At 42.3% G+C, this 23,631-nt stretch overlaps 1 protein-coding gene across 3 annotated transcripts in view; it reads left to right on the forward strand.

Moving 5' to 3' along the window:
• The window catches only part of UAH (ureidoglycolate amidohydrolase), a 133,454-nt gene that overhangs the window by 104,144 nt on the left and 5,679 nt on the right, over positions 1 to 23,631 (forward strand). For all 3 annotated transcript variants that reach the window (XR_015692676.1, XR_015692675.1, XM_087689693.1), the window contains 2 exons: positions 8,059 to 8,161; positions 12,016 to 12,107. Coding sequence is in view for 1 of the 3 variants with exons in the window: in XM_087689693.1 (XP_087545819.1) it covers positions 8,059 to 8,161; positions 12,016 to 12,107 (195 nt within the window). In the remaining 2 variants the exon portion in view is untranslated. The remainder of the gene's footprint in view (positions 1 to 8,058; positions 8,162 to 12,015; positions 12,108 to 23,631) is intronic.

A 23,631-nucleotide genomic window follows, 5' to 3' on the forward strand; every position in this document is an offset into this window, starting at 1 on the left:
TGCTTGGAGAGGCCAAAAATGCTGTTGCCTGCTTTTAAATGCTGTTGCTAGCAGCTGATGGCCTCATAAATGCTATCATCTGCTTCCTTTGGCAGCCAAGCTGCTGCCCTTTGCCTCCAATGGCTGAAATGAGAGCTGAAAACTCATTAGCAGCCAGGGCGCCCCCCCCTCCCCCCCCCCCCCCCCCTCCCCCCCCAAAAAAAAAAAAAAAAAGCACCCTTTGTGTTATTTCTTTAACTTATATTGCAATCGGATGGAGTACAACCAAAATTTCACAATCTCCTCCATTGATCAACAAGTCTTTTGAGCAATGTGCCCCTTGAATTTTGCCCAGGACTTGCACAAATTCAACCTAGAACTATTGAAATGCTGCCCCAATTTACACTTGAAATCCCTGACAATTCCTTGAATTTCAGGCGCTGATTTCAGTATATGATGCACTTGACTAATGGCACGGGTCCGAAGGTGATTGGTAAACCCTAATTTGTACTATAAATTAGGGTTTACAGCAGCAATTCCTTTGTTGTCTACCAGATTTGACAGAGGTTTGCTGTGAATGGATGAGAAATGCTGAGGTTTGCTGAGAGAAGGTGTGAGAGGGCTGTAGAGAGAGAAATTGCAGAATTTTTTCATGGGAGAAGCCCCAAAAATCCCCTGGCTGGATAAGGCCAAAGGCTGTTGCGGGCTGCTTGGAGAGGCGAAAAATGCTGTCGGCTGCTTTTAAATGCTGTTGCTAGCAGTTGATGGCCTCATAAATGCTGTCACCTGCTTCCTTTGGCAGCCAAGCTGCTGCCCTTTGCCTCCAATGGCTGAAATGAGAGCCGAAAACTCATTAGCAGCCAGGGCGGCGCGCCGCGGCCCCCCCCCCCCCCCCCCCCCCCCCCCCCCCCCCCCGCCCCCCCCCCCCTGCCTCAAAAAAAAAAAAAGCCCCCCTTGTGTTATTTCTTTAACTTATATTGCAATTGGATGGAGTACAACCAATATTTCACAATCTCCTCCATTGATCAACAAGTCTTTCGAGCAATGTGCCCCATGCATTTCACTCGGGACTTGCACAAATTCGACCTAGAACTAGCGAAATGCTGCCCCAATTTACACTTGAAATCCCTGACAATTCCTTGAATCTCAGGTGCTGATTTTAGTATATGAAGCCCTTGACTGATGGCACGGGTCCGAAGGTGACTGGTAAACCCTAATTTCTACTATAAATTAGGGTGTTCATAGTAGCAATTCCTTTATTGTGTACCAGATTTGACAGAGGTTTGCTGTGAATGGCTGAGGTTTGCTGAGAGAAGGTGTGAGAGGGCTATAGAGAGAAATTCTAGAATTTCTTCATGGGAGAAGACCCAAAAATGGCTGCTCCCCTGGCTGGATAAGCCCAAAGGCTGTTGTGGGCTGCTTGGAGTGGCGAAAAATGCTGTCAGCTGCTTTTAAATGCTGTTGCTAGCAGCTGATGGCCTTAGAAATGCTGTCACCTACTTCCTTTGGCAGCCAAGCTGCTGCCCTTTGCCTCCAATGGCTGAAATGAGAGCTGAAAACTCATTAGCAGCCAGGGGGCACCCCCCCCCCCCCCCCCCCCCCCCCAAAAAAAAAAAAAAAAGTCAAATGAAGTGAATCAGCCTCCACCAGCCCCAAACAACCTTCTCCCCCGTTGCATGGGTATTTTTTCCATGTGGCAGCCTTTCATCCCATTTTCCAACAATTTCCAGTCATTAAATTAATTTTCAGAATTAATTAACTCTAAAGATTAATTTCAACCCTTTTGACCTTGCCCAAAATTAAATGTGCCAATCCATAATAAAGTTGGCTAGGCCATTTGCAACCTTGAGTGGTCCCCAACCTCAATTGACCCTTAGATTGGCATTAATTAATTAATTAATGCCTAGTCCCTAATGTCTCTACTGACACTTAATGGCCAATTAACTGAACTAGGGTCAAAATTGACACCAACCGACAACCAAAGCTTAGCTAGCATAACTTATTGCAACTTTTGCCTTAGACATTCACTGCCTCCTCAGGGTCCTTGACTTGTTACCATTAAATAACTACCATGTTCATCACGTGCTCTATAACCTTGCACATTTGATTATTAAATTAATCAAATGGTATTGGTAAGACTAAAGCATCACAAAAATTTCACGTGTTGCAGTTGCAGCCTTGCGCTCCATTAGCTGTCCTTGCTAGCTGCATTGTATATGCGCTGCCACCAAGCACTGCCTCTTGCATAGCCGCCTATGCTTCACCACCTAGCACACCACCTAACTGCTGCTGCCACCATGTGTCTGTTGATGATGCCCACCTTTACAACCGCCTATGCTGTCCTGTGCCGTCCAAAGTCTGCTTGACATCTTTGGCCTCTGCATGCACATCCTGAGGTGACATAAATTTGGGGCTTTTTGCAGAATCGAAGTCCTATGAATGCATCTTCACCCGAAGTGTCGAAATTGTGCAATTTCTTTGAGTTTTGTGCACGAAATTTGGGGCTTTTGTGATTTCCACATCTCGCATGCATCCCAAGGCACCCTGAAGTTGCTGTTTGCTATGGACAGGCATCTTGAGGCGACATTCCATTAGTTTTTTAGGCTGTAAGTATAAATCTCTGAAATTTCTCAGAATTTCTTCATTGAGATTTGGGGTTTTTGCATGGCATGCATCCTTAAGCATTGGACAAGTGCTGCAACAACATTATCTTGTTGTTTATGTGACATTGGGCAGAGAAATTATTGTAAATCTAGAATTGTAGTGAAAAATTGGGGATTTTCGGCACTAAATTTCTGCATTTAACGTTGGGGATGTATACCGAGGCATATGCGGTTGTACAACTCTGAATTGCTGTAAACTGCAGTTTAGGTGCTATTTATACAATTTGGGCATGTTGCTCAAGAAGAGAGTCAGTTTTTATAGCTTTGCACTTGCTTTAATATCCTGTGTTGGGATTTTGGTATTTAGTTGAGTACATTTCACACTTGAGTTTTGGAAGTGTTTGGTTGCTTAGTTTGTGCATAAACTGCAACAATGTCAAATCACGAAACCCAAGTTTACAACAACATTTTGGGATTCCTCACTCAAAAGGACAAGCTAGATGTCATCAACTATCCTCTATGGAGTTTTATGGTGTGCAATCTTCTCATTGCAAAGGATCTTTGGGATTATGTTACAAGTGATTTACCAAGACCTGGCGAGCTTGCTCCTAAAACACCTTCATGTGGTGCTAGAGGACAGCCAACTGCTCTTGCTGTTGCTCTAGTTGCTGCCCTTGCTCCTCCAACAGATCAGAGGAGATGGAACTCGCAAGATGCATAGGCGTTGTCACTGATTGCCATGTCAGTTAAGAGAGCCATCATACATCATATATGGTCATGCAAGACCTCCAAAGCAGCTTGGGATATTTTGGAGCCCATGTTTGCAACACGTAATGAAGCTAGAATTTTCTACTTATGGAGAAAATTAGCTAATGCACATATGGATGAGGGTGACAGCATGACTGATCACTTCATACACTTGTAGGAGATCCATGAGCCGTTGTTGAACATTGATGAGGTTATTTTGGATGCAAAAATGGTAAATGTCACTTTGAACTCACTCCTTGAGTCTTATCTTGGTCTCCACACCTCGCTGAATTTATCTTTGAGGGGGAGGGGATAGCAGCCTCTTACTTTTGTGGTGTCGGAAAGCCTCTTATTACAAGAGGAATAGACTCGACGGAATGTTGCTATGAGGCCAAGGCATATTTCCATGCTCAATAAATGTAAGGGCAAGGGCAAAGCAAAGCAGTTTGTTAAAAATTAGCAAAAGGCTGATTTAGGACATCAATCAAACAAGGCTGCCCAAGAGATAGAGAAGACATAACAAGGGAAAATGCCACTATTGCAAGAAACTAGGACATTACATTGATGAATGCAAGAAAAGGTTAACCAAGGATAAGAAAAAGGACTCTAATTTGGTTGTCTAGGAGACATGTGCCACTTGGTCTTCAGATGGGGATGCTACAACCAACTTTGTAGAGGAGGACTATGCTTTCTTGACATGCATTTATGATACATCCATGATTGATAGTTCTTTTAATGAACACAGCATACTTGGTATTTTGACAATGGGGCATCTAGGCACATTACTTCATGGAAATGTTTGTTCACATCTTTGCATTTAGCCCTTGCAGGGAAGCATGTTACAAGTGCAAATAATAGCATTTGCAATGTATATGCATTGGTTCAATATTGATTACTGCGAAGGCTTTGTAGATGGTCCAAATTTCATACTTCTTGATGTTTTGTTTGTGCTTGGTATTACAAAGAATTTATTGTCCATTTTAGCTCCAAATAAGCATGGATTTCAGGTCATCTTTGAGGATGACAAGTATATTGTCAGAGACAGAGAGATGGACTATGCTTTTCGATTGTTAGGTATTCTCATGACACTCTAGTAGTTAGCACTTTTACGCTTGCCATACAGAATGTGGAGCTTTGGCATGCTCGCTATGGTTACATGAGCTTTGGTCGTCTCATGATTCTCCAGAGATGTCAGATGGTAGATTCTTTGTCTACTTAGGATACTCCACCTGAGGGTTGCATTCTTGGGAAAATGCATAGATTTGCTTTTAAGAAGGATGGTGCAGTGTGTGCTGTCCAAAAATTGCAGCTCATACACTCTAATGTATGTGGTCCTATGAGGACTAGAAGGCAAAATCAGATGTATTTACGCACTTCAAACACTTGATTGCAAAATTGGAAGTAGAAACATGTCTAAAGGTGTAGATTTACTCACGGATAGAAGGGGTGGGGGGCTTGTTGGTCATCATTTTATATGTAGATGATATGCTGCTCACCAGACCAAAAGAGCATAAAGTTGGAGATTTCAATGTTGAACTGAAAGATACTTTTACTTTGTTAGATATGGGTTGTTTACACTGCTATTGGGGGATTCAATTCACCCAAAATCAGCATGGCATCATCGTGGCACAATCACAATATGTGGATAAGCTTTTGCATAGGTTTAATATGCAAGATTACAAGCCTATGTGCACTTTTATGGAGCCAGTGCTCCAGCCGTCCATGCGTGATGGTGAAGAGATGTCCAAATACGGCAATGACTTCCCTCATTCTTCAGCCCACACATTCATTCATTTTGACATTTAGTCACTCTCTTCCACATTCTTCTCTCCTTTCTCCATTCTTTCCACTATTGTTCACACCTTAGGAGGATATTATGGTTTGTGGCTTCTGCATCCATCCCCACCTGGCATTTTGCAGCCTACATCATGTGGCATCAGCCCTCCTCATGTGGCATCATCATTAGGCTTGCATTCCCAGCAGTTTTAGACTATCTGCAATAGGTTTCACCCTCTTTATCAGGCCTACATCAAATAAGTGCGTTTTTGTGTTTTCTTCACTCTTGACGGGCTGCCCAATAGTTGCATATGTGTAGCCACTTACAGGGAGAGATCTTCATTAGATATTCTTGCGTTTTTTTCTCTAGTTGGCTACCCAGCAATTGCCTTGATAGCAACCATCATCTCAGAGAGATTTTAGCATATCCTTCATCTTTGATAGCGCTTGAGGACTGCCTTTCATTCCCTCTATAGTTGGCTGTCCTTTCCTTCATCATTGGACTTTACCTTCTATACCCTACTGCTTGGAGGATTGTGTTTTGCTCCCTCTATAGTGTAGGATCAGCCAAGACAGTCATCTTGAGCTTCAGCTCCATTGTATCAACTTGATTCATTGACCATGATTTAGCGATTCATCATTCATCATCTCCTTTACTCTTCTTTTGAGTTTGGGAGTTTCCTCTTCTCTCAGTGTTTGTTGTACACTTTGCGTCTCTCCTTGCAAACTCTACTCTCTGATATGGTATGAGTGCATAGTGTCCTGTCACACTATTTTAACATTGGTGTGGTATTCAAGAGTGGTGCCTTTGGATCTTCGAGAGTGGGCCTCTTGATGAGTTGGAGTGGGATCCAAGAGAGTGGCTTTGACCAGCCATTGTAGTTGCCAAGGAGACAGTGTGCTTCTTGGCTTACACAACCCACGTCTCGGATCGATTGACATGTTTTGATGCAATAGGAGATGGATTGGGCACCCTCACGTAGTAGACATTGAGGGGAGCATAACATCACCGATGCTTTTTGCCAAACATTCTGGTGACACCAATTTTAGCTTATTGCACATTGGGCTTGACAGTTGGTGGTCTATATGCAACATGATGGAGTTTGCTAGTGCTGCCCGTAATATCACTTGGAGATGCCAAACCATTATCTTTGGTCTTTCGAGGTAGCCTTGTTGGTGCAGAGAAGAGTTTATTGCCTTCTTCATAGAGTGGTACTTAGGTTGGGGTCTATATCCTAGGGAGTTGTCTCCTAGCAGTCAGTTACCCAAGGCTAGCACCTTTGTATAAAGTGGCATGATCTTCAACATTGAGGCAAGTTTGTGCATTGTAGTTGGCCGGATAGTCTTTTGTAGTATGGCCTTCTCCTTTGCATTGACTGGATAAGGGCTTATAGTCCATGGACCTTGACAAGGTGGCACATTTGGAAGGCACATTGCTAGTTGACTTTTGGTGGCGAGTCTCTCTCAGTGTATGCAACCTTGGCAAAGCTTGAGGTGTCAATCATGCACTCACTCTATAGCTGTTGGGACCAATTGTAGGGCAAGTCTCATACTTTTCAAGAGCTTGTCACCAGTTCTTACTCACTTGGGGTGGCTAGGGCCCATTCTTCACGATGCAGGGCGGGTAGGCCTATGTGGCCATACATTCTCCTTCCATGGCTTCTTTCCCCCTTACCCCACAGTCCACCTTGATAGGGTGGTACATTTGATTGTTTTGTGATTTGGAGCCAACTCTAGGTAGACTGTTGAGCACATGTACTTCTTTATTAGATTCTTTTGAGTAATGTGATTAGCCACATTTTTTACTGCAGAAAAGAGAAAGAAAAAACTTACTACACTTATAGAATTAGCTAAGCAAGCACCTTAAGAGCCACCTTTTGTACATTGGATAATTGATACACAAAAGACTCCCATCAAAATAGACGTTTCACAAAAGGGCCTTTTTTCAATACATTGTGTGAGCAAAGGCTTTTAAAGATATCTATCTGAGGTTAGTTCTTAGTCTCTGAAGAGAGAGGGACTCTTATGTACAAGATGCAAGAGAGCTGTAAGATCATAGATAGGCCTCTCCATCCACTTCCATCTCTCCTCAACGATGTAGAGGATGTCATCACACCTTATATCGTCTAACATATTTGCGTCACCACTAATTAAGAAAATATGTAAGAGACATCAAATTGAATTTGAGCTGTACATACAAAGTTTGAATACATATTTTAAAATATCTAGTTACTAGTATTAACCATGAAGGCCTGATATCGAGCATGGTGCAGCCATGTACTATTGGCAGTTGCCAATTCTTTGTTTGCAGTTGTGGTTTCTTATTTCTGCATCATGTTCATTCTTCTTTCTACTATCTTGTCCTTTGCATCTGTCTCTAATTGCATCATTGACTTTGCTAGTGTATAACATTTCTCCCCTTCACCAATGTGTCTCTTTGTGCACTAAACGTCTCTAATTTGCATATTACAAGCAGAAGCTTGTGCATGGATGATCGCAAGTTGAAATGCTGTGCAAGAGAGGGATGTTGGGTTATGCTACTTTGTGCCCATGGTATGATATATACAAGGAAGGTGAAGATTATGAAGAATGATGGTCTTGCCCCTTGCAGTGAAACTTACAGAATACAACTTTGTCTGAGTACATATATGACTGATGGCTATTGTCGCTACTGAACCTGGTTAATGTCCACATCATCCCTAGACTATCCTGTATATAGTGTGTGACAAACTTACTGTTTGTGAGCTACTGTTATCCTCCAAATTTTGTATTGTTTTGAAAAGCTCGAGATTAACCTTAGTAAGTCTCCGGCTACCTGCAACCTCATAAATCTTGGATTGAAACTTTTTCCAAATGTTGTTTGAATGAGTTACTGTGTATTTTGGCTAAGTGTCAAGTTATTTTCTGAAAAGATTTTGAACTCCTGACAGTCTCTGTTTTGCTGTGGTTACAGGTTTATCAATTGGTATTGTAACAGCTATTGCTGCACCAGCCACCATCAAAGTGGAATTCAAGGGAAAGGGGGGACATGCAGGCGCTCTACTCATGCCCTTCAGGTCACAATAGCCTTTTGCTGTAGTTTATATGACGTGACATATATAATCATGGTAGTAAATCGGAATTGTTTAGTAGCTCAATTCTTCCCTCACGATACAAAAGACACTTGGAAAGGACTCTTGTGACCTTTGCATGTCACTTATTGATATATTTCCTTGATGACAATTTTTGCACAAATTATCTGCATTGCTGTACTTGTCGCTGTAGCTTCTTCTTCCTTACATAGTCTGTCACTTGATACTTGATACATGATTGAGGCCTTTTCTTTGAATAGGAAGTTCTTGTTGGGCTGTCTGAAATTTTGTGACAGCTAACATGTTTTCCATTTTTGATGAAGATGTCAATCCATGTGCTTAGGGTCCATCTTGCAAAGTCACATCTCTTGCCCTGTTGTTATTGCCTCTCCAGGAATGTGTTGGTTGAGGTTGGGTTCTTTTCCTTAGCTAGGGAATCTGCTTTTAGATTCTTTTCAGGGAATATATACTTAGTAGGGCTACCAGCCCCTAAACTGGGGTCTAAATACTGATAGACCACACCTAGAGAGTCTTGCCAAAAGTTCACTATGGGAAGTGGGTTGGTGGCAGTCCAGGATAAAGTGAAAGAGAGAGAGAATTAAACATACATGAGTCAATTATCCACATCAGGTTGACACATCATGTTGGAAACCTTGGCTTTCTAAGGACAAGTCAAGATAAACTATGGTCTATATCAAGGTTTTTAGTCTCTAGAGAAGAGGAAAATTTCTATTAATAAATTTCCTTGGGACAAAGTATCCCAAGGGAAAAATATTAAGTAGAGAACAAACCCTGTCAGGAACTTCTATAACAGAAAATATACAAGGGGAAGTCTATTATGAGGCGTGAATGACTAAATAACCAGTTGGGAGGTCTGTATCAAGGTTGAATCCTTGTAGATAGAGATATCGTGTTGAACGATCGTAAGGTGTGCTCTCTATCTCAGGCTTAAATAAGAGAAATAATGACAACGTGATGGGCAGAATGCATCGGAGTTGCGGCAGTTACAGAAGGAAGTGGACTGAATACAAAGGGTTAATACAAAGGCTGACTGAAACTGTCCCCGTCCTCAGCATGTTGCCATCACTGCTCACACAGCACCACCCCCTCTGCCTCCACAACCTGCACAACCTGCACCTCCTCAGCCTGTGCCACTGATAGGCTCCTTTTGCCATCCTTAAAATGCTCTTGTATATGATGTACAATATGTTTTTCTACTAGTAGTAGTTGCACAGGTACTTCAGGAGGCATAGTATGAGAAGTACTTGAAAGGAATTGTGGCACTTGGTGCTGATGTTAGTTTGTCATTGTCCTTGTCATTAATATGGGATATTGTAAGGGCTCCAATCGTAGGAAACGATGAGTCATGAGCACCCAGCCCTTTGGGGTAAACTGGTACACTTGAGGTTCCAAGATACTTGATAAAGTACGGAAGCAAAGGGATTGAGAAGGACAATGGCTGGTCATGATTGAGAAGACATATAGATGAGGTTGTTATTATGAAATTTCTTAGTGTCATCAACTTATTGCCAATGCACATTAGTTTTTGGGCACTTACATTATGTAAGCATGTCTCTATCACTACCAAAAGAGGGCAGCCTTGAAGAGCATGTGAATGGGGGCTGGACGAATCCTCTGGTTGTCCACTATCCAAGATTGATTGGTAACATTAGTATTTCAGTTTATGCAAATTTTATATTTGCTGTAATTAGTGCTTAATCAGGTTATTTACCACCCTATCCGAGAAGGAAGGCTAGTTTCATGGTCACTCCCTGAATCACTACAAAAGCCTCCAAAAGCTAGGCTGAGAGGTGCACCTCAAAAGTCTGGTAGTATCATGTGACTAGTGCAAACAGACACTTAATTGCATCCATGGGTAGTATCCACTGTGGTGAGGCTTGGCTGATGATACTGAGGTGTGGGAACTCTGCCCTGTGGCACCAGTTAATGTCCATCATGTATTTTGGCCATTGCTGCAGCCTTAACTCTAGCCTTGTGAGTCCACACTAACCAGAGGTTTCCATTGTGAGTCCACACTAAGGCACTTCTGAAAATGCTGCTATGCAACCGGAGTGAATGTTGCTGCAGAAAGAGATTGGCGGTACTCAACTGCTCTTCAAGGGAAGAGAAGGGTGACTGGGTATCAAGGGAATCTCTTGTGGAGCGTGAAGCTCTCAATTGTGAAGCTGCTATACTATAGGACCAGGTAGATGACACCCTTTGTGGAGATAATTGGGGAGCTGTCAACCAGCTATGGTGCGTCCGTGGAGGTGAGTCATGCCATGAAGATGCCTTGCCCCATCAGCACTCCCTCCACTATCTGTGAGGTGCCAATATGCAAGGTGGATTGAAGCCAATCACGAAGTTGTGCCCCATCAGCACTCCCTCCACTATCTGTGAGGTGCCAATGTGCAAGGTGGATTGAAGCCAATCATGAAGTTGTGACCTGGATGGAGTGTGTTGAACAACCTGTCCAAAGATCATGGCCACCTCCAGCTCCTTCTCTATGGTGTACACGACAAGAGTTGTTTCTAAGTGAGAGTGACACACAGGACATTTGATTAGGGGGCACCCATAGAGTGCTCCAGCATTGGACCAGAGGTTTCCATTGTGAGTCCACACTAAGGCATTTCAAAGTGAGAGTGATGCACAGGACATTTGATTAGTGGGCACCCATAGAGTGCTCCAGCATTGGACCAGAGGTTTCCATTGTGAGTCCACACTAAGGCACTTCTGAAGGTGCTGCTATGCAACCGGAGTGAATGTTGCTGCAGAGTGGAGGGAGTAGCTGTAGGGACCTGTTTCAGCTAAGATGGAAGAAATTGCGAGATGGGCAGGAGAAAGGGATCGAAGGAGGGTGTTGGGGGGGCAGCACTAGCACAGGAGGTGGTTCAAGGCAAGCCTGGGAGAAGGCCACCTGTATTAGTGTAGAATGAAGTCAGGAGGCTTGCTACTGAGCACGATATATTTGTTTTATTGGATGTTTGAAATGTTTCAAAAGTGGTACTCCCCCTACCACTTCCAAGGGAACCATAAATGTATGTGTAGTTGACGTTCTCCCTCTTGGATATGAAGCTCTTGAATAATTTGTAAGTATAGGTGGGAGAAGTGGGCTGTTATGGGATTTGATGTATGTTCATGTTGTGCCTGGTCCCTTGCCATCTCACAGGCAGTTCTCCTTTTCTTAGAGTTCTCTTGAATTGTGAATTGTGTGGTAGCAGTGTCTGCATAGGGGTGACCTGTGAGGTATGGCAAGGCGGATTAAGCCCTACTAACAGAACATAAAAATGTATTACATTGTATTGTTGGACCTTCCTGTTTAGTATGCTATCACTAGACCGATTTAGCCCTACTTACTGAACAGCAAATGTATTGCATGTAATTTTGGACCTTCTGGTTAGAATGCCATCAGTAGACTGCCTCATGAATTTTTTATCATTGAATGTGATCATCATTTGCCTAGTGCAGACTAGGACATCAGGACTCAGCTCAGAATTGTTTTCAAGCTTCAGAAATTGTTTGGTAGGCAAACGTTTGAAGTTTTCTTGATCCTCTTCCATTGTACCCTTTTCAGGTATAATCTAACAGAAGAGCATGCTTTCAATTGGCAAGCCATGCAATTTCGCTGCATTTCACTTTTTAAATTCTCCTCCTCCTCTTTTAACTTTCCAGCCAATATACATCCATGGTTTTGTAATTATTGTTTCATTTTCAAAATGGGTCAGGCACTTGTGGGGTATATAAAAAGAAACATTTTCCTACCTTGACTCTTGTGTTGCTCAATCATAGGATTGTGCATGAGGTATCCTTTCTTGGAAATTACTTGCCAAAACTTGCAGGAATGATGCTGGACTGGCTGCTGCTGAGATGGCCCTAGCTGTTGAAAAGCATGTGCTAGCAACTGGTTCAATTGATACTGTTGGTACTACAGGTTTGTATCAGCCTATTTTCCATCCAGACTTTTTATGCCTGAATTGAATGTCTTCAGTGCTATGATACTAAAGATGATATGGATTATGTGCATGTATTCATGTGTTATACATATGTATATGCAGCTTCCATCTTCAATTTATCAATCATCAAGCCCATCATCTGTTGTGTGTACATGAAAATGCATACTTGAACTTTTTCCCTTTATCTGTTTGTAAATCCATTGCTGTAACAGTCAAATTTACAGTTCAGTGCAAGCTCTTCACCATTCAACACACTAAAAACAGTGAGAGAAACTCGGGGCATAATTCATGATGATGATGATGATTTGATGTTCTTACTATCAATTCTTTCCATATCCTGTTCTTCTTGTTATATTGCTTCAGACTCTGATATTTTTGCAGTTTGGGGCAACTCCAGCTCTCTTTACCTAGAGCTTTTCCTCTGTTTGATTTGTTGGGTTCTCAGTGCCATTCATTCTATGTGCATTAATCCATCTGTCCCTCTCTGGCAGCCTTATCTTTATGCATGCATTGCTTCCATTCTCAAAGAGATCGATATAGATGAAATAGGCCTACGCAGGAGAGCCCAGGATAAAGAAGCGAGTACCTATGGAACACACATATTGACTTTGGGAAGTACACATAGACTAGCCATCTTTAATGGTCTGCCACAATGGTCAGGATATGACAATTTGACATGTTGGAATCACAAAGGAGGGGCAAGTACTGTGGACTACTTGATAGGCTCACCAGCATTGATACCAGACATCCAAAACTTTAAGATATCTAAGAGACCAATTGTCATAGCAGCAGATCATGCTATTTTGACACTCATGCTCTCTTGTGTACATATGAAACATGAAACACCATGCCTCCCTAAACATCCCAAATACTACCTTATAGAAGACACCTCACACATCTATAGTGGTTCTCTGCAGACCAGTTTACATACATTGGACTTGAGTAGATCGTTGGAAGAATGTACAAGGGATTTAGCAGAGGCCATACATGGATCAGCCATGTATGCATTCCCACACACCTTGCCCCGATGTAGACCCACATGATCTACTGCTCCCCAAAATAGCTGGTATGATGATGAGTGTAGAGTCACCCGAGCTTGCCTACAGAGGAAAGTGGAGCTAGGCACTCAGACACATCGCCAAGCAAAGGTGTTCTTCAAATGCCTTGTACGGAAGAAGAAACGAGACTCCTTCGCGAAAGCAGAAGGAGAGATATATCAACTATTTTTGGGGCGGGATAGCAAAAGCGCATGGAAGATGTTCCATGAAAGACAGTCCCCCATACAGATTACATCACCAGATGCGTGACTTGACTATGGGAGACAGCTGTATAACCTGCCAAGACAGCCACCTATGCAGCCCCCACAAGCTTGTAGGCCAACACAGTGGTCATTCTTCACATGGAAAATGGTTAGGGATGCAATTTATAGATTACAAAATGGGAGGGCATAGGATGAAGATGGACTAGTAGCAGAACATTTCTCACATGCTTGTGACATATTAGCACCCATATTAGCACATATGTTCAATAGAGTAGTATGTGAACGTTTCCCTATGAGTTGGTCAGACAATACTATAATTCCGCTATTTAAAAGTGGTGATCCCCTGATTCCTAGCAACTACAGGACTATCATGATCAGACATACTTTGGCCAAGATATATGGATCTATATTGGAGCATGAACTCAGCGAGTGGGCTGAAATGCAAGGCAAGAGAGTACAAGGACAGGCAGGTTTCAGATGAGGATATGCCACGTTGGACCATGTTCTCACACTTAGAGCCATTATTGAGGAGGGTTGAACTCGAGACAAGAGGATCTATTGTTGCTTTGTAGACTTTCGTAAAGCTTTTGATACAGTGCCTCGTACACGCATCATGCAGAGATTGGAGGACATTGGAGTACTAGAGGATATACGATGGGGTGTCTATGCATTATATGAGGCAGTGATAGGTCATATACAAGCACCTGGGGGGCTATCAGAGAGGATTGACAGTACCATAGGAGTGAAACAAGGATGTCCACTTTCACCCACATTGTTTGGTCTATACGTAGATGAAGTGTCTGATCACATAGACCGAGGAGGAGGAGTTGGAGCTAGCTTGGCAGAGGTGCTGATACCGATATTACTTTATGCAGATGATATTGTTCTCATTTCAGATTCATCGGAGGGATTGCAGTGCCATCTAGATGCTTTGCACATCTTCTGTAGAGATAAAGACCTCACAGTGAACCTTGGGAAGACCAAAACCATGGTTTTCAATACTTCAGCAGCATGGGTGACTAGATCTATGTACTAGTTCACATTTGGGGGAGAGATACTGGAGCATGTGAGGGAATATGTCTATTTGGGAGTCACCTTCTCTGGCCCACGTTTTTCGTTGAGAGGGGCATTAGAGGCACGTCTGGCACATGGATACACAGCATTAGGGACACTTGAGAGTCAATGTGCTCACATACAGTTTAAGGAGCCCTGCACTAAACTCTGGTTTGACACCCTAGTCACACCTACATTACTATATGGAGCAGAGGTATGGAGTTGTAGCTTATATCATAGGCATCTTAAGCCACTCATTGATCAGATTGGAATAGAGAGGGATTATTATGATGGTTGGGATAGCGTGGAAAGGCCATTGATCATGATGATAGCACGCATGATTAGGAGTAAGCCCTCCACCCCACATCCCATTGTCAGAGTAGAGCTAGAGGCAACACCTATAGTTACAGAGGCACTCTTTAGGGCAGTGACCTTTTGGCACAGACTATGGGAACTTCCACGCCATAGATACTCTAGATTGGCACTAACCTCATCTAGACAACGAGCAGCTAGAGGCGAGAAGAACTGTTGGTTTTCACATATGACTATTTGGATGAGCCTTCATGGTTTGGATATTGACTGTCTTCCACCCTTGGATTATAGCCTTGACTACCCTACACTTTCTCTCAGCCGATCAGAGTTGAACCAGGTGATCAAAGTTGATATCTTGAGGATTGAGACAGCAAGGACATGGATCCATCCACCACTCCCTCTAGGATGGAGGATGAAGTTCTACAGGAGTCATTTCTTGTTGCTATCGGACAGATTCGCACCTCCTCACATAGGCTTCAGATGGACAAATACCCTAGCAGAGGATAGGACTTGCCAGCTTTGTGGTCGAGAGCCTGAGACGGAGGAGCACTACATATGCAGATGCACAGTATACTATGACATACGAGGACGGTACCGTTGCCTCTTCCGTGATAGATTTGGACCCCTTCGCCGCCTCATGGAGTACGAGGACCAGAGATGCCTAGGTATTTTCCTCTTGGAGCTCGAGAGGTGCTGAATTGCACTACTGCGAGACAGAGACCAGCTCACCCAGAGGGACACACACAGAGAGCAATGACAGACTTCTTCTATAGAGCCGACCCTACTGACACTACCAACCTAGCAGAGACAAAACCACCCTGCCAGACACCTTACAAGCCACACCGTGGTGTCACATTGGATAGAGCCACTTCCCTTCGTCGAGCACAACAACTCCGTCTACCAGGACCACGTCCGAGGAGGCCACACCACAATCGGATTAGAGCCATTATCACGAGACACCGCAGACTCACCACCAGGCATATCAGTGAAGCAACTAGGGACCGCATCATAGCTGAGATCATGTGCAAATCTTGAGATCAGCTATAGCCTATAGTCCCCACCACACTTTTGTACATGGTTCTATCAGATCTAGTTCTCCTTTCCTTTCCTTTCCTTTTCTATCGATGGAACAACACTACACATGGTTCAACCCTAGTATAGTCCCATCATATAGTTATTTTCAGTATTGTTACGTAGGCCACCCACTTATTTGTAATGTTATCTTTACCTTACTGATGAGATGACATTAGACATGGATGTACTCTGGATTTTGTCTCATAGGCCACATTGGCCTTATGTAGACGTTAATATCTCTCTCTCTCTCTCTCTCTCTCTCTCTCTCTCTCTCTCTCTCTAACTTTTTGGCACAAATTATGGGACCTTTCACATCATAGATATTCCAGATTGGCACTAACTTCATCTAGACAACTAGCAGCAAAGGGCAAGAACTGTTGGTTTTCAAATATGATTGCTTCAATGAGCTTACACAGTTTGTATATTGATCACCTTCCACCTTTTGACTACAGCCTTGACTGCCTTACACTCTCACTCAGTCGATCAGAGCTGAATCAGGTGATCAGAGCTGATATCTTGAGGACTGAGACATCAAGGGCATGGATCCACCCACCACTCCATCTAGGATCGAGGAGGATGGAGTTCTACCAAAGTCATTTCTTGCATCTCTTTGATGATGGATTCACTATTCAGCCAGCATACATGGACACTCATCTCTTCCACAGCATACGGGCTGCTATTGGACAGATTCGCACCTCCTCCCATAGGCTACAGATGGAGAGAGGCTGATGGACAGATACTTCAGCAGAGGATAGGACTTGCCAGCTTTGTGGTTGAGAGCTTGAGACAGAGGAACACTACATTGGAGTCACAGGAGGAAATGCGTTGTGGCAGCATTGCTCTAAGCAATGGTCTTTGCCCTTTTCTCATCATTCATCCCCTACTCACAAGAGTCGCCATAGTACAATCGCCAAAAGCAAAAAAATTGATTCATGAGATAGTAGCCAGTCCCTCTACTACCCTTTGGGATTGGAGTGTGGTCCCCCACAATTCCCATGGCCAATACTATCCTAGAGATTAGGTTTTGATCTTGACGTAGGCTTGACATTAGAGACAAAGTGGCAGTCCTAGAGGTGTCATCTCGAGCGTGCTGATTGGCAGGTGATAGATTACTAATGCACACACTGAAAGACATGATATAAGCATCTCTCATAGGCACGGAGGTGAGAGTTGCGAGAGTTATGAAAGCTTCAGGGTTAGCTTCAGCACACTAGAGCACTTTGCAGCAATGCTTGCTACGAGCCCATTAAATGTTCAAAATACAATTGCTTTCTTTGATAGATGGATTGAGGGCACACACTATTCTATGCTCGGAAATTGAACAACTATCATAGTATTTTCCTAGCCTTGATGAGTACTTTTTTCTTCTTACAGCCTAGATTGGGAGAGCTTTTGGTCATGATCCAACAGGATAGGACCTTCCAAGATGGGGTGGAGAGGGACACATTCAACACCCATCAATTAGAGTTATGGTCCCCATTGCTATGTTGGACTCCCTTCCATAGTTTCACATGTACTACATACGGTCTGGTCCATTCCGTACGGTTCGTAATACCGGTGCCCCTTTCGGTATGTATCCTAAGGTAGCTATCAAAACCCTAATTTTTGTTGTAAATTAGGGTTTATAGCAGAGATTGATTGAAATCTGATGACCCAAACTGTTGGAAAATGTTGACGAGAGTTGAGAAATGGACGGAGAGAGAATGTTGTAGAGAGAGAAATCTTTGATTTTCTTTGCGAAAACCAATTTCAATTTGCTGCTACCTTGATCAGGAGAGCCCAACCTACAATGACCTTTAGTTGGAAGCCCAAAATGGCTGTCACCAGTCTCCAACTGTTGTCACTTGCTTGTTTTGGCCATTTTGGGATTGTCACCTGCTACTATAGACCTTGTAACAACTGTTTCCAGCTTCTGTGCAGATCTCCAATGGTGTAGACATTTCAGCAACCTCTCCTTCCTATCCAACAGTCTCCTCCTTTCTCACAATGGTTGAAATAGACTTCCATGAACCCCAAAAAGGTTTTTCCCACTTGCATGGCCAAGTTTTGCCAAGTGGCAGCCTTCTCATCCCATTTTTTAGCATTATTCAGCTTATTAATTTTTTTTTCAGAATATTAATTTTGGAAATTAATTTCATAATTATTCTAGTGCTTAGAAATTTAATTTTACCAGCCAATAATTAAATTGGCTAGGCCAATTTATCTCCCAAGTGTCCTTGAGTAGTTATTGACTCTTAGATTGACATTATTAATTAATTAATGCCTAGTCTCTAATGTCACAATGACATTACTGGCCAATAAATTCGTATAGGCCCAAATCTAACACCAAATAACACCTAGTATCTGTTAGGCATAATGTATTGCAACTTTTGCCTTTGGCACCAACTGATACCTTGGGGTCTTGGGTCCCACAATGTGAAATAATTGACATGCATCTCACATGTGCACATCACATTTCCACATTTGATTAGTTTTTAATCAAATACTAAGCAAAGCAATAAATTTTCACATCCTCATGACACCTTGCCTCGACTCCTTTCAAGATGGGAAGGAGGGTCCATACCTCATAAGAGAAGTGAGAGAGCAACAAAGGAGATGAACCGCTAGATAGAGGAGACAAAGACAGAGATAGAGAGAGAGGTAGGGAAAGGAGTTGCAACTAGATAGACAATGAGACAGAGATAGAGATGGAGAGAGAGGCAAGGGTAGGAGATGTACTTTGACAAACAATGGATAGTTATTCGGGATCCCAAACCTACTATATATAGAGATCTAATAGTGTCACTTGAGGCAGTAGAGGCCACTTTTCCTATGCTCCCCTCTTCTAGGTTAGAGGCAAAGAGAAATAGTCCACTCAGTAATCAGCGATGTCACCAACGTCCCTAGTAACCCCCACACATGGGATCAAGTAGCCAATTCACATCCCCCTCAACCCTCTCCAAGGAGTGAGGAATCTACGTGAGCCACTAGAGATGGATCCCATAGTTGAGGCCTCCATTGAGTGGTTTGGATCTTAGGTCTCAAAACACTCAACGGGAGGGAGATAATCCTCCCAGGAGAGAGGCATGCTCATTGATACAAGCTACTCTTGAGAGAGAGAGAGAGAGAGAGAGAGAGAGAGAGAGAGAGAGAGAGGAAGAATTTGACATAGATTTAGACGATTCCCTAGACTCCATTGATTTTCCACCTCTTCATATGCCTACAAAGATTGCAACGATGAGACGAGAAAGAGTATATATGAGGCGAGAGAAGATGCAAGCATGGGTTGTGGAGTCATGCCAATTTGAGAGGCTTAGACAATGAGGATCCTCTTATGGAACATTTAAGGCTTAGAGGAAGACTGCTCCACCAAGGATGGAGCTTAATGAGACAGGATCTACATAGAACATTGGTTGGACCTCCTTATGCTACAGAAGCATCACTTCTTAGAAGAGAGGATTTCCCAATGAAGTGGGAAGTTGTTTATTGGATGGAGTTTCACATACTGAGCACTTGCTATACGGGAGCCTTAGAGATACAAGCAAGGGTCCATGTTTGTGTTAGTGAGCATTGGCTTCATGTAGTATAGAATTGGGATATCCTTGTAGCGAGGAGGGTACTATGGCTATTTGTGAGATTAGAGGATGCACTAGTAGGCTTGCCAATTATATATGCCCCTAATAGTCAAAGGGAGAGAAGACTCTTTTGGGTTACTCTTACTTAGACTTTACCGCATGTTGACCATTGGATTGTAGGTGGGGATTTTAACATGGTCGAGGCATTGGAGTGTTAGAATTGGTCAATTATGGGCGATGCCCAACATTTTAGTGCATGGTGTGGACACAACTAAGTTAATTAGTTTGTGCAAATTTTACAAAAATTAGAATTTGGGACTTTTTGGAAATTCTGCAGTTTCTTGTCCATCTTGCTCATCTCATCCCTAATTTCATAAAAATATTCAATTTCTCACACTTGATGCCAAGATATTTGGGGGTTTTTGACTAACTTGCCCAATTTCTAAAAATTTTGAAATTTCCACGATAAATTTGGGGCTTTTGTCATCTTTGGGTCCGACACACATCCAAAGGTGCAGTGAAGTTGCTGATTGTAGTCAATTTGCATCGTGAGGTGACATTTCATTGAATTATAAGACTGTAAGTATAAAATTTCTTCAATTTTTGGAAATTTCGTCGAGGAAATTTGGGGCTTTTGTGTTTCACAATCACAAGGCAGCAAACAAGTGTAGGTACAACATTTATTTGCTGATTGCTACAGATTGGCCATAGAAATTTGTGTAAATTTGAGGATTTACAGCATTAAAGCGCTGAAATTGACTTTTTGGGCACACATTTCGAGGTACAATAGTGTATTACTTGAGTAGATGTTTGCAACTAGACATGAGGCCGAAATCTTTTACTTCAGAAGAGAATTGACAAATGCACATGGATGAGGGTGATGGCATGATAGATCACCTTACCTACATTTAGGATTTGAGAGAGCAGTTGCTGAATATTGATGATGTGATACCCGATGAACAGATGGTTAATATCACACTTAACTCTCTTTCAAAGCCTTATCTTGGTTTCCATAATTCATTGAATTTGTCCTTGAGGGGGGCATAACAATTCCTCACATTTGTGGAGTTAACCGGTCTCTTGTTGCAAGAGGAATAGACTCGGAAGAACATGCCTAGGAGACTAGATGATGTATCTATACTTTCTAGGTATAAAAACAAAGGCAAAGGTAAGCAACAAGTGAAAATTCAGCCCAAGGCTGATGTGGGACAACATCTAGCAATACTGCCCACCAAGACTTAGACAAAGCGAGAAGGGTAAATGCCACTACTTCAAGAAGCCCGTCCATTACACAGACGAATGTAGAAAAGGTTAGAAAATGAGAAAAAGCACTTTGGCTTGGCTGTCCATGAAACATTATCCACTCGGTCTCCAGATGGTGATACTATAGCCAACTTGGTTGAGAAGGATTATGCATTTCTCACTTGTAGTGACGACATGTGTATAGCTGATTCAGCATTTAATGCTATTGAAACGCAAAATACATGGTATTTTGACAGTGGGGCATCTAGGCACATCACTTCTCGGAAGTGTTTATTCACATCCATGCAATCAGCCCCTACAGCGAAGATAGTTTTTTTGTGCGAACAACTCTAGCTATGATGTTTGTGGCATTGTATAGTTGTGATCATTGGTACAAATGGATTAGATTTTCAGCTTATGGATGTATTATTTGTGCATGGGATTACTAAAAACCTTATTTTAGTTTCAACTTCTAATAAGTAAGGCTTTCAAGTGATCTTTGAAAATGACAAATGCATTGTCAAAGATGGAGAGCTTGATTATGCTCTTTGTTTGTCAGGTACTTTGTACAAAGGTCTCTTTTTATTGAATACTTATGAGAAGAGATCTCATCATGCTCTGACAGTCAATATACTTCTACTATGCAAAATGTGGAGCTATGGTATGCTCGATATGGGCACATGAGTTTTGGCAATCTCGTGACTTTTCAAAAGAGTTAGATGGTTGATGTTTTGCCTGCTTTGGATACTCCACCTCCCTATGCTTGTGAGGGTTGCATTCTTGGTAAAATGTAAAGGTTTCCTTTAAGAAGGATGGTGTAGTGTGTGCTGCCCGGAAATTATAGCTTATACACAGTGATGTATGTGGTCCCATGTGGACTTTTGCTCATGAGGGTCATCTTTATTTTGTGACATTTACCCATGACTACTTTAGGTACACTTGGGTGTATGGTTTGAAGGCCAAATCAGATGTATTTATCCACTTCAAACATTTGGTTGCCAAATTGGAAACTAAAACTAGTTTGACAGTGCAGACTCTTTGTATAGAAAGATGGGGAGAGTACATGTCTAAAGCCTTTGAGGCTTATTGGCTAAACCATGACATTGCACATTAGTCTATAGTGAGGATGACTCCTCGATAGAATGGAGTGGCGGAATGCAAGAAACGTACTCTTATGGAAATGACTAGATGCATGTTGAAGAGCAAAAGGCTGCCTCATAGATTTTGGCTTGAAGGCCCTATGTGTGCAAATCGTGTTTTGAACCGTGCTCCTACAAAAGCAATGAAGACCATTACACCATATGGTGCATGATGTGGCAAGAAGCCTAGTGTGGATTACTTTATGTTTTGGTTATGTTGAAGGTCATCACACCATATGAGCCATGGTATGGCAAGAAGCCTAGTGTGGATTACTTTCATGTACTCAATGAGCTTTGTGGAAAACTCGATGAGAAGGCAGTAAAATGCCTTTTTGCTGGGTATAGCACGGAAAGCAAAGGGTATATGGTGTATAACCCTTCCACATGCAAGGTTTTTGTGAGTAGAGATGCCATATTCTCTAAAAATTCAGCACATATGAATGCTGAATTTGAAATGCCAGCCACATTAGACTCTTTGAATGTATTTGAGGGCTCCTTTCATATGCTATTGGTTCAGGGGCTGATTTTGATGCAGAAAATCAGCTGTTACAATATGGTGAACCTGCCCCACTTGCCCAAAATCAGCCTCTAGTTAATCCAAATTTTCCTAGGGTAGTGGATGAGGTAGTTGTGTAAGAAAGGGCTGTAATAGATACAATCAAAATAGTCCCTAGATGGCTATTAAAGACTCTTGAAGAGAGTCATATGGATGCTCCTTTGCCTCAATGTACATGTTTCAATGCTAGAAATGCAAGAAGGACATATTTTGTTAATACAGGCTATTTGATTGATGATGAGGAAGCATATGCTTTTGTTAGTACTCTTTTGGATGAAGATGAGCCTACATGTTTTGAGAATGCACAATAGGATGTGCATTGGGTGCAAGCCATGAGTGATGAGATGCGTTGTATTGAGTAGAATAACACTTGGAGTCTTGTTGACTTTCCTTTTGATAAAAAGGCAATTGGCACACATTGGGTTTACAAGCTTAAGGGAAAATTTGATGGGTCTATTGAAAGACACAAGGCAAAGCTGGTTTTGAAGGGATATGCTCAAAAAAGGGCATTGGCTATGAGGAGATATTTGCTCTTGCATCCATGATGACCACAATTAGATGCGTGATTGCTATGGCTGCACATTTTAGTTGGGATGTATATCAATTGGATATAAAGACATCATTGCTGAATGGAGATTTGGAAGAGGATGTGTATGTTGCACAACCTCCAAGCTTTGTTGTAGCAAGGCCAAGAGCACAAGGTTTGCAAGTTGAATAAAGCCTTGATGGATAAAACATGCTCCACATGCTTGGTACTCCAAGATAGATGCATTTTTGACCGCACATGGGTTCCAAAACTTGATTCACCCAAAATCAACATAGTATTGTTTTGTTTCAGTCACAATATGTTTAGAAGTTGCTAATAAGGTTTAACATGCAAGATTGTAAGCCTATGAGCACACCTAAGGAAATAGGACCGAAGCTTTCAAAGCATAATAATAGTGATTGATCAGATGTTGCTATTTACAGCTAGGATGTTGGTTGTCTCATCTATTTGTGCAACACCCATTCTGACATACAGTATGCAAGATCATAGGTGATTAGATACATGCACAGTCCAAGGACACCACATTGACAAGTTGTTAAGCACATTTTTAACTATTTGCAAGCAACACAATTATATGGTTTGCTATTTTCCAAGGGGAAAGACTTGCAAATGTGTGGTTACAGTGATTCAGATTGGGCTGGTGATCACAATGTAAAGTAGTCTACTAGTAGACATTGTTTCTTTCTAGACCAGCCATGTATCTCTTGGCTAAGCAAGAAGCCGCCTATTATGGCTATCTTATCCTGTGAAGGTGAGTATAGGGC

The sequence above is a fragment of the Lygodium microphyllum genome, chromosome 12 (genome assembly GCF_053477565.2).
Source record: "Lygodium microphyllum isolate KBCC chromosome 12, Lygodium_microphyllum_v1.1.10, whole genome shotgun sequence".
Taxonomy (NCBI): domain Eukaryota; kingdom Viridiplantae; phylum Streptophyta; class Polypodiopsida; order Schizaeales; family Lygodiaceae; genus Lygodium; species Lygodium microphyllum.